This window comes from Netta rufina (genome assembly GCF_964035555.1).
Source record: "Netta rufina genome assembly, chromosome: 7".
Taxonomy (NCBI): Eukaryota; Metazoa; Chordata; class Aves; order Anseriformes; family Anatidae; genus Netta; species Netta rufina.
In genome coordinates this window covers 29,754,644-29,767,081 of record NC_140130.1, presented here as the reverse complement: position 1 = coordinate 29,767,081, position 12,438 = coordinate 29,754,644, and the positions used below count along the sequence as shown (strand labels likewise).

The 12,438-nt window shown below is 33.7% G+C and overlaps 1 protein-coding gene across 1 annotated transcript in view; it reads right to left on the bottom strand.

The window, feature by feature from the left end:
• ATRNL1 (attractin like 1) overlaps positions 1 to 12,438 on the bottom strand; it is a gene marked incomplete at both ends in the record, with an annotated part of 490,387 nt that overhangs the window by 236,839 nt on the left and 241,110 nt on the right. The window contains one exon of the mRNA XM_084290483.1: positions 2,478 to 2,539. Within this exon, the coding sequence (XP_084146609.1) occupies positions 2,478 to 2,539 (62 nt within the window). The remainder of the gene's footprint in view (positions 1 to 2,477; positions 2,540 to 12,438) is intronic.

The following is a 12,438-nucleotide window of genomic DNA, read 5'->3' as shown; positions in this document are numbered from 1 at the left end:
AGTTCATTCAGACTAACTCAACCTCCTTCCCTTACCTTCCAAAATCTGCTTTGTGTATAGTGACTCTATTATGTGCTTTTCTTTTTATTTCTACTTTTTTTCCGATAAACACAGAATGAGATTTCCTAAGCACATAGATATCCTGCCTACATCTACAAGCACCAGATATCCTGCCTACATCTACAAGCACCAGAACACTCCCCTGCATCCCAGGCTTTGTGGCTGTATCTGAAGACACCTAAAGCCACACCTAATCACACGGAAGTGAACCCAAAGAAAGCCTTTCCCCCAGTTATTCTCATTTTGATAAGCCAGGAGCAACAGCACTGACACAGTGATAAAAATAAGGCAGAAGAGCACACAAATCAGTCTCCCTTCTCTTAGATTAATACTCTAATCATGAGGCTGCTGCCTGTCCAGACCAGTCAGCCTGATTTTTTTTTTCCTACATACACATACAAATGATTTTGTTTATACCATAATACAGAACTTAGCCCAAAGTCATTCAAGAAAAGCTCTTAAAAGCAGAGTACCATTCTTAAAAGCACACTTTTTGCTACTAAACCAGTTTGCTTATACTTTTGAATGACACTCCCGGTCAAACAGGCTGCCAAGTGATATTCAGTTTTGCGAAACTCTAAATGTCACAAGAAAACCTAAAGATGTTTCTAAATGATGTTTCAACATCAAGGGGTATCATACAACCTTACATCAAGATGTTAAAATATATTTTGATAGACATTCCATTTCTTATCGTAACCATCAAGCCCAAGAATCAAACCTTAGCTTGACATATGTGGGTATTCAGAAGGTGTCTTGCCATTAATTGCAAACTTTTTTGGTCCTTGCTGGTATTACTGCAATGCACTACCAATAGGATTTCCTGTTTCTTTAAAAAAAAAAAAAAAAAACAAAAAACACCACTATAAGAATTTCTGCAACTGGATATTAATGCTATGCTGCAGATGGCTGCAAGCCCATCTTCTTGAAATTAATGCCAGCCTAAAGCCTTGTTAATTACACTGGGGCTGCATCAAAGGTAGTGGTACCACAGCTGCCAACTAGGACACCCCTTCTTTCAGTAACAGGTATTGGATGGGCCTTTGTTTCCCTAGCGCATAGCATAGGCAATGCAAGATCTTTCATCAGGAGCATGGTGAGTTTGCCATGAATAAACCATATCAGATAGAACATCATACCAGGAAAACTACCGCAATATATCTATACAGAAGACATTACCATCACACAGCCTATAGTTTACCATTTCTAAGCCAGCATTATGACACAGAGAAGAAATAAACTGCTCTTAGTCATCTGCCTCTGCTATTTGTCACAGGCCTGTTCTATCACACTTGGACAGATTTTGCTTTCTTCAATAGGAGTTTGTCTTAAAGTTCACATGAGCACCATTTTTATTTATTTTTTTTTTTTTGGATGTTGCTTTGGATCTTTGTTTCCCAGAAACAAAACAAAACACTTCTAGACTGACCATTAGGCAACCAGCATGTTACTGGTCTCTTTATGGTGAAAAAGGAGAAATGGGAGGTTTTGCATCAGCCACTTAAGTGCTCATTAGTCCACATATTGGATGCAGAATACTTCAGGGCCTGCTCATTTCTGCCCCTTTATAGGTGAGAGCAATTCATGAAAGTTGGCCTGTTCACAGCATTTTGTGTCTGATTCCTCAAAAAACGTTCCTCAAAGCATGGTGATTAGAGCAGAGGGAAAAGTTGTTCTGTGAACTTATGAAATAAATGCATGGCATTTCTCAAAATACACAAAGTCTGATGAACACAGTTGTCTGTCAGTGTTTGCATTTTACATACGCTTCATGGCTATTGAGGAATATATTCATAGCAAGATTTCAAAGCACTGTAACTAATCCATGTATATTAAAGTCTGTGACATTTTATAAGACAGCTGAACTTTTAAGAAGTCTTTCAATGGAGTTTTGTTGATATCCTAGAATAGTTGTCCATTTGCAGAGGAAACCAATTCCTGTGCTGCTGCCACAGTTAAATCTCCTCCATCATTTACTGCCTTTCACAATTCACCTCTGACCCATGAAAGTGAGTGATTTAGGGGCCTTTATTAAAAAATAATAAGACATTGAATAGAATGAGCATTTCTAATAATTTGGTAAAACACTTTAAAAAATACAGGCACACAAAATACTTAAGTAAATCATAAAAATTACTTCAGTAAAGCTGGCTTCTCTTAATCAGTGTAATAAGAAATACTGCATAAAGATCAGTCAGATGCGTAAGTGTGAAGACTGTACCACTGATATATGAAAGATGCCAACAGCTGCCTTTACTTGCAGGGCAACCGCCTCTATCCTCTACAGTGCAAATTACTGAACAGAGTTTAAAGACTTCCTTTCAGACATTTCTTAAGATTAAGGAGCTGGGCAATGTACTTTTTTGATGGAATAGAATCAGCATGATTTCTGTCAGAAAAGAGAAAAAGCAATTTACCTGAAGAAGGTAACAAAGAACTGCACCAGATCCATGATAGTATTGTGCTGTGAGAAGGCAATCTGCAAATAAAATAGAAGTAAATTACAACATTTTCAGAGCCAACTGTTCTTTTTAGGTTGGGGCTTTATGGTTTCATGGATGATCAGCTTCAAGTGTAATTTCAGTCTAGTATGCACACACCTGCATTCACCATAATGTGAGGAGCATAACTAACTCCCATGTCTTTGTATCAACATACAAACAATGAAATATAGTCTTTCTGCTGAATTAAATTTAATAGCAATATCCATATAAAACTTGCTTGGTATAAAAAATGAAAGCAACATGCAAAATATTAATATATCATATGAATATAAATCATCTTTATAGTCAAGTATGTTTTAACTATCACCATTTTCCATTGTAATTACAACACTGAAACATGGTTTTGGAAATGACAAAAATCATTTTGTGCTTAAAATTAATACATTTAAAATATTTTAATTGCCTAATTTGAAAAAGAATGTTAATTTTCAAAGAAAAACAGATAAATTCTGGTGCATAATAAACTCTTTCAAAGCACATTACTTTAAAGACAAAGTAATAAATGTTCCTTCAGGCTACATTTCTACAACCAAACTAGAACATGCATTAGTTCAACTCTTTACTGTAATTTTTCATGAAGATTTAATAATTATCTCTAAGACAGCATACACACAGACGCACACTCACACTTACATGGAATAGAGCCCATAATTGTTATTATAATTACTTTTCACTAATGTTAAGGACTGCACTTAATACTGAAGTTATAACTGCAAATATGTCTAAGTCCCTGAGTTGCTCAGTGTTTCATAAAGTGCAACTATTAGACTAATGCTATGCAGAATTTCCTACTTTGAATTGCACAAAGTGTTTATCTAACTGTATTTTAGAAATCTTCATGCAGTTAAGATCTGATCATGGCTAGCAATTATTCCAAATTAGTTTGACTACCTTTCACAGTCAGTTTGTGAACTTTTGAAATTATAACTCATGATACTCAATAAGTATTATTTTAACACAAAGCTATAATGTAAACTTTAGTATTATAATGGCATTACTTTGTCTTGTGACAGCCAAACAGCTAACCATAGGTGAGATAACTTAAACCCTAAGGAACAACATGCAAACTGGAATACCAGGAATAAGCATGGGGGCACCATCATGCAAACACGTCTCTTAAACATAATTTCTGCTTTCTCTTTACTAGCAATGTACTGCTGCAGGTAATTCTGGCCTTGGAGCCAGTGTAAAGACAAGAAGCTGACAACCATGTGGGATTAAAGCAGGAGAGAAAAAAATGGTCAGATTTGCTATTCCAGTCTAATCTACAAGTGTCTTTACACTTGTTCAATATAAGTAGAAATTTAATGTTCTCAGAAACTTTAACTTAGGTTACTGTCATGATGAATACTGCTTTAAAATTGAGAGATATTAGGGAGTTGAAAAAAGTTGAATACAAATTATAAAATTGGTCAAAAGTGGTAAAGTATCTCTTAATGCCAACATAACCTTTACTTTCTATTGAAAAGATAAAACCTGAGCAAGGACATGAAGATTCACTTGGCCCAATATAAAAGTGCATCCAAAGCAGAAAAAATTATTTAAGAATATTTGGTAACAGCTTGTTATATTCAATCTGTACTTTAAATGTACGCTAGAATCCCCTCAAATAATATTTAGCTTTCAAGTTAACTGCTGGCTTTTCCAGAACATTTTCTGCAAGTACCATATTTCAGGAGATGAACTAATACCAAGAGAAAAAAGCATGTCAGTTTCAACAGAGTTCATATTTTGTGACGCTGTTAGAAGGCTATTTTCTGAATGAGCAATTATATTTTGCATTACTGCAATTATCTTCATTTGAGGTGTCAGCATTCACTGAAAGACGCTGTTACTCCAGAAACAACTACTGTCAAGGAAAAGTCCTGCAATGGAAAACTGCAATCTGATCAGTCTCATATCAGGATAGTATTACATCTTTTTTTTTTTTTTTTTTTCCCTAAGAGACTGTGCTGCCATCATTTCTCTTTTTCAACCCACAGCAAATATGAACCAAGCATACTTACAACATTTCAATGCTTTTGTATGCATACTAATGATTAAATATGATTTGAATATCCCTAAATTCAAGATGGCATACACTTTTTTTTTTTTTTTTTTTTTTACAAAAATACAGACACAATAAGAATGATTTTACATATTCCACCTACTTTTAGTCCAATAATCTACTTAAACAGTAGCAACTGTAATGTTTTTTGCTCGAGTTATTGTTTACATACCCACATGAGAAATTCTGTCTGTAAAACTTACTTGTTTGGTTGTACAGGACATAGTTTAGAACAACAAACAAAATCCAGTAAAATATAAAGTTCCGTTCCAGAAGTAATTTCAAATTTTATCAAACATTATCTTTGAATGATGGTAAGCTCATGTTTAAAAGATGAACTACAGCATTTTCTGAAGAAACAGTACCATGCATCTTAGACTAATTTCAACACAGAATATTAACCAAAAAACTGATACATAATTTAATTACAAGTACATCATGAAGGAGCAAAGAATGTCATGAGTCTAAGCCTGACACAAAGAACCATAACATAATTACAAAGATTTATTTCCATAGGATTTTCATCTATATACAAATGGTATTGTCTTTTTTTTTTATTATTCTGCCTACATAGACAGAGGATGAGACAAGGAAAATTATTTCAATCCCAGTTTTCTGCTTTGGAGTTAAAGGTATTGGAGATGAATATCTCTTTTTTTTTTTTTTTTTTTTTTTCATTGGCAATTTGCAACACATCACAGTTAAATAGCCCTCAATCTCACCAAAATATCTAATAAGCCTATGGATGCCACAAATATTGTCTCTATCTTCTAAATGAAGATCAAGAAGAGTATCAACTCCATCATTTCCTATGGAATACAATTACCAAGTGCCATGTGGTAAGTAATTACGTAAACCAAAAGACCTCTGTGAATTAACATGCAAAATTTCCAGCATATTACTAGTTTCCCTGTAGAAAGAAAAACAATAATACCTCTCCTTTACTGAGCCTAATACTGAAAAAAAAAAAAAAAAAAAAAAAGGAAATATGACAACTTGAAGTACTATGATACATAATTTGCAATATAATTTCAGGTGTAGATGCTAATTCTTTCATTCACCAGCATTAGATCTCTAAAAAAAAATTACAAAAATATTTCTAAGTCCTTTAATGGTTTTATCTCAGCAAATTCATTATACATGATAAACTAATAGTCGGTTGCTAGTAGCTTTCTAAGCTGCAAATCACAAAACTGTAGGCCTGCTACAAATCAAATGGCTTTGGTTCAGTGGTCATGCGATGTCCAATTTCGACACCCAGTTCACAAAAAATAGAAGTTTGTCTTCTATTGCCTAAGCCTTCTGATTAAAAATATTTAAAAAGTGACAGAGCTCCATCAATAGTGAAATGTCCAATAACTACCATGGACAATGTGAAATGGAGAAAAGATGAATTTTTGCTGGGTAGTTTGGAATATTCTAATAGCAGTGAAGCTCCAGCTATGAGGATCTATGTTAATAAGACAGAGCCATAGGCATCAATATATTTTTCACAAGATAAAAATGAGTCAAGGGCTCTTCTGGTTGCGCAGTACAGATGACCTGAAAGAAAAATAAAGGTTGGGAAGATTGCTCAGTTTAATTAAATATTAGAACATATAAGACATAGTTTTCTTGGGTGGAGTAGAAGTGATAAGTAAGAGAGGACAATGGATTTATAAGATAGGAAAGTCATAAGGGAAAAAAAGTGGGATAGACAGTTTATAACCTGAGAAACATGGAAAGATAAACATGTGCAAGGAAATTATAATATGCCTAAAACTGATACTTCTAAAGCCAATGCTTTTTGTATCCTAGTCTCAGGGTTCGTCTTGTGAAGGAGTTGTGAGGTTCAGTACTGAGAAGTAAGAACTGCAGCAACTGTTTTATGAAAAATGCTCTATAATTAAACTCTAAGCAATTGCTTTCAACTTGGATTTAGCTTTGAAGTCTGATGCTTCTGTATCAGACACGAAGGACTTGTGTGTCTGAAAGTTTGTCTAACTTTTCCAGTTATCCAGCTGGCTTAATAAAAGATGCAAACTTTTATCTCCAAGACTCATCTTGCAATTTTAACTTTAGAAATATTGTTATAAGATATGCTTTTTCTATCAGTATTTCTCCCTCGATTTTTTACTGGGTGAATATTCCAGAGAGTGCTGCAAGGATAAACATTATCTATGTTATTTCTTAATTTTTATAAAGTTTTGGTGACATGCAAAATGTAGGAAATACACTTTATGCTGAATAAATGACAGTTACTGATCAGTGAATACGCTGAATTTACACTTTTGGACACAGAGATTTTTCTGATCTTCTAAAGTTAATGTCTGAAGGAATACATTTTTCCCCCCTGCTCTAGATGATTCATGTCAAATTCACCTTTGCCATACAGCAGCAGTACTCTTACAGAACAATAGGTCAAGATCTGTTCCACCACAAAAAATCAGACAATTTTGAAAGTCTAACTTGGGGACATCTTTCATATGGAAACAGTAAGTCTTGCCTTGGAATTTTGTGTCTCAGTTTGAAAAAGAAGCTAAAGAAATCAATACTAAAGAAATCAATCAAGCAAAAGGACAAAGAAATGGAAAATAAAGCACAACAAGAGCACACTAAATACAATATAACATTTGCAGTAAACATGAACCTAATCCATGAAATTGTTCAAATATTCAAATAATGTGCACAAAAAGCAATTTTAATCAATTCCCTATTTCATAAAATTATTCACTAATGTAAATTTTATCTGCGCAGGCTTTCAGACAGTGACCAAATACTTCCACTAATACAATTATTTCATCTTACACTGTTAACGAATGTAGAATGAACAAATAAGAGATACTAAAATAAATATGGGGTAAAATTTGGTAGATGGTCAAATTATTAAACCTGAAACCATAATACAACAACATAACCCAAACTAAACTGCCTGGACTGTGTTGATAATGCATACTTAAACCCCACAGAATTATTACTTCCTTCAGTATCATCAGAACTGTAATTGAATTTCTTCTTGGATAAAACTATTACACACTCCCACACTGATACTGTGTATGTTCTGAAGCAGAACGAATGGATATTGATTGAACATGAAGATTAACTCATTTTGTTGTCCATCCCTTTTTACATTTTCTTGAGGAATTCTTTTTGACTGAGACAATTCTAGACAATAAACGTAAAAGTTGAGGAAAATATTTATGTAGTTTAGCACGTTCTTGTACATAACATTTTATCAGGAAAGATGGTAAAGATCAAATACTGTCATAATTTGGGAACAGGTTGTTGAAAATTTTAGATATGTCATAGGCTTTTACATTTACTATTTGTTGTATGAGCTTTATGTATAAATTGTGCAGAAACATGACTACAGAGACCAAAAATAGACTATTTTTAAAGACATCCTCTACTACATAATATTTGGGTGAAAAAAAAAAACTCTGTTGATTTCTTGGATATCAGTAAATACATCACTGAAACACATGATTTCTGAATAATCAGTAATCACGTAAGAAAAGATCAGTTACTGGGATATTTTGCTAAATATAACTACAACTGGGAGGCTAGTAGGAGGGCTAGAGAGAGAAAAGAATGGTAATGATTGCTCTTTCACATTGGGCTTTGAATATGAAGAGTGACCTGCACCAGTGAAAAGCAAACGGTAGGAAACACTGTCCTTTTCTCCTGTGCTTTTCCCAACAGGCGAAGCACAAAATCTTTTATCTTCTACTTCAGTAAAATAAATAAATAAATAAATAAAAATCCAAGATAAAGGACAAATTTGCTACTAATGAATCCAAGTTATTTCTGTCTAATTTAAAGAAACATTAAACACTTTCATGTGGAGGCAAAAGATTTTCATTTTTTCAAAAACACTTTCATTTTTTCATTCTATATTTTGACTTTCCTAGAAATACAAAATGAAATTTGAAAGAATATTTCTGTGAATTTTGACGTGAAAATTAAAAGTCTTGTCAAAATTAGTAAGCTAGTTTAAAAGAGTCAGCAGACGTTGGAAGGCTACAAGTAAACAAGTGACTGAAGTAGATGTGGGACTAATATTATGTGGGATAAATTAACTTGTGGAGCTGCACTTTCTCTCTGCTAACAACATAGGGAGTCTATGTTTAGTTTAGATTATATACCTAGTGTCAGACTTTGAATTAAGTAATGTTAGGTAAGATACATTTTTCCTATATTTTCTAAATACTGATTAGCTATTTCTGCAAAATAGCATAATGCTAAAATAAAAAAATAAATAATATTCCTTCTTGCTGGAATGAAGTGATCAGAGAAGTAATATGGAGCTAAGTGCCTTCTGTCAGAATCCTACTGCTTTCTGCTGTGTTAATGCCAGAAAATAATTTAGACCAATTTTGACAAACAGTCCTCCCAGTTGATGAGAATTAGTGATAGTAAAACTTTCATATTGATAACTTAGAGAATGAAAGATGAGTTCAAGAAAATCAGACTCAGAATCACAGCCTTCGCATCAAAATTTGATAAACAGCTTCTAGAGATTAGTTCTGCATACTGAAGTCCTGTCTCTTGTGATGGCATACATTAGATTATCCAGATACCCACCCCTTTCTTTCTCAAATAATGTAATAATTACAGGATATTATTTCCACTATTGAGAATGATGAGAGGTTGAAAGATAATCTACGTTTGTATTCAAAAGAGACAAACAACATCCTTAAAGTAAGTTTTTACAGCTGATTATTTTCCTACATTACACTTTGCCTATTAAAATCAATATGCATACACTACTATTTTACTGCTATATATAATTTTGTGCATATGTACACATGCATACCACAAATGCATACCACACAGAGAAATCCTCAGTTTTACTTTGAAGTAGTAAAGGAGAAAAACTGGGGGAGAGGGGCCGTTACCTAATTTACAGTGTAATTTAGTATGCTAAATAACTTCACAATGATTAATACAGACATTATTAAGAAACTGAAATATTGAATATTAAAGTCAATGAGAGATTGAAAGAGAATTAAGAGGCATAGACAAGGGAGAAACAACATGTTTAAAAATTAAATTAAAAAGTAATTGACACCTATAGTACCTACAGCACCAGAAAGTTATTTCAGACATAAATCTTTGCAAGACTGAGTTTTCTCATAAGCTGACTGTGAAACAGCAAAGTTTCTAGACAACTTATTCAGAAACTTTGTGTCATAGAAGTCTGTACTGGAGTAATTGGACAGGCAGGAAAATTATATATAGAAGTTGAATGAATGGAGTCAGGGAATCTTTCAGGCAGAGTTGAATGAACCCAATAATAGTTTTAAAAATGCTACAAGCTAAATTCTAATGCAAAGAGAAGCACTGCATGATGATATGGTTTTAGTCATCAGACTAAATTAAAGGAAAATCCATTCCTGTTGCTTGCTAGAATCTGATTTCCCTCTCTTCAGCTTTCTTGTTGTGACTTCTTGACATCTTGTTATGACTTAAATAAGTTAAAGTCTCCTTCTGACAGTTGGGCCTGTTAGAGAATGTTTTCCTGTTAGCATAACCACTATTGCAGGTAAAGAGAATAAATAACTACCTAGGTACAGTAATACCTTCATTCTCATCTGATGTAGCATGACTCATGGATTACTAAAACATAAGGAACACTTGCCCATAATAGAGAATCCCATTCAAACAACTAGCAGACTGCTATCGCTCTAGAATAAGTCAAAACTGTAAATTATATTTATTCAAAAAAATAAATATAGGAAATCTCCAAGTTTATATATGGTTGATATAGACCCATATGATATTTTTGTCAATGTCAAAATTGAATTAGTGGTGCAAGGTTAAATCTGCTGGTGCCAGCACACTATTTTCATGTTATTCTGTCAAATGGTGACTAGGAGTAGAGTTGATGAAGCAATTTGGAATCCTTTGTGGGTTCTTATATCCAATAAGATACCTACCAACCACCACTGTACAGCTAATTTTTAAGTAATTGTTCTGTAATTACTGATGCTACAGAAAGCCTATTGGAAATTTTTTTTACTTGATAGCATGCACATAAATGATTTTTTTTTTTTTAACAAAAAAAAAAGCTTCCCGAGTGCTGAAGTCGGAAAAAGGAGTCAAAATTACTGTAGAAAAAAAAATTTACAAAATTACAAAATAGCTTTACAATTCCATCTGATGAATCAGAGAACATTCACTGTGGTGAATATGTCACTTCCCAGCAGTTATGGTGCAGAGAAAGGTTCAGAGCTCTTTCTCACATGAAGAGTTAAAAACATCTCTGCAATTCAAGGAATACAATGCTCTAGTATACACCAGTCAGCAGTTAAAGATCTCAGCTCTTGAATTGCTGACTGATCAGACAGGGTGCAGCAGGCACAGCTAGAAAAAACATTAAACCATGTCATCTTAACTAGGCAAACCAGAGCATAAGTTTCTGTTAGGGCAGCTAAAGCAAACATTTGTCAAGCCTGACTAGCACTTGGCCACTTCCCCTCCACTCCGGCTCCAAACCACCTTTTCACTGACCCTTGATGCAGAGAATCCTGCAACATCACATGCACTTAGTCCTGTTCCACCATAGAGCACATGTGGATGCAGAATGCCATAAGAAGAAAAGCCTGGTACTTTGTTTAGTTTGCAAAATCCACAGAAGTTAACTCTGAAGGAAATTGGGTACCTTTTAAAAATGGAAATGCTTACAGAATGAGCAGAGGCAACCTGTGGAAAATGCATGCAAATTAAAGGGGAAACATTCTGTGTAACACAAAATGTCTCACAAAATGGCATGCTTCGGTTTTTGTTCCTGTGTCTATTACAATGTACTTGAAATATGATTATGCTGACTCCCTGACTTCTCCGTACAGCCTACAGGAGAAAATAAGCGTTTGAGGATAAGGCTGCAGTCATCTTAATGCTGTTAAATCCACATGTCCTGCTCTTCTGATCTAAGCAAGGGGTAATGGATGTTGTGGAAGGATACACAAGTGCCAAAATGTTATAGTGAATTAAACTTGTGGACAATTAACAACTTTGTACTTGCCTCTACTCAAATTGTATACTGTTCAAATAAGTTTAATTTACAAAGCTATCCAGATGGCTTAGCATAAATGACCTTTTATTATTTATTAATATGTAATTTTCTTACTGTTGTAGACTTAAACAAAAATAAAATTCAAAAGGAATCAGATCAAATTAGAAAACAAGAGCTTTTCAGGGGCATGGAGCACTGAAGAGTGGTCATAGAGCAACTGATTCTGGCTTTTCATCTTCAGTGATTGGATTTTATTTTTACTGTTACTCTATAAAAATCTAACCAGTGGTACTGCACCACAACAAGTGTATTTAAAGAGTAAATGAGACTCAAGTTGAAATGGCTGAAGGAAGTAATAGTGAACAGGTATTGAATTATTTTCTATTTTTAAAGAGGTTAATAGCAGTCTTATTTCTACAAAGTGTCACTTTAAACCTACAATAGAAATGTAACCTTATTTTATATAAACTAGTTGATAGTGCAAGTTTCAGCTCACCAAAAAGTGGACCCTGATTTCATACTAAAAAATAAAAATCTGATTCACATGCAACGAGATACATCTACATTATACCATTGGTCTGACAAGCTCAAAAGTGTTTGTCCAATATAATGGAAAACAGTATATTGCTCAAATGACCAGTGTTTAGATTTCAGTCCTTCAGGCAACAAATACAAAATTATAGTTACTTATTACAGAAACTAGAAAAATAATTTTTGACAAATATTTCATATGAACTAAGAAATATATGATTTCAGAACTGACTGATTATTCGTTCCTTCATTTTCGTAAGTAACTCAGTTTTCATTAGACATGGATTAGAGGTCTTACC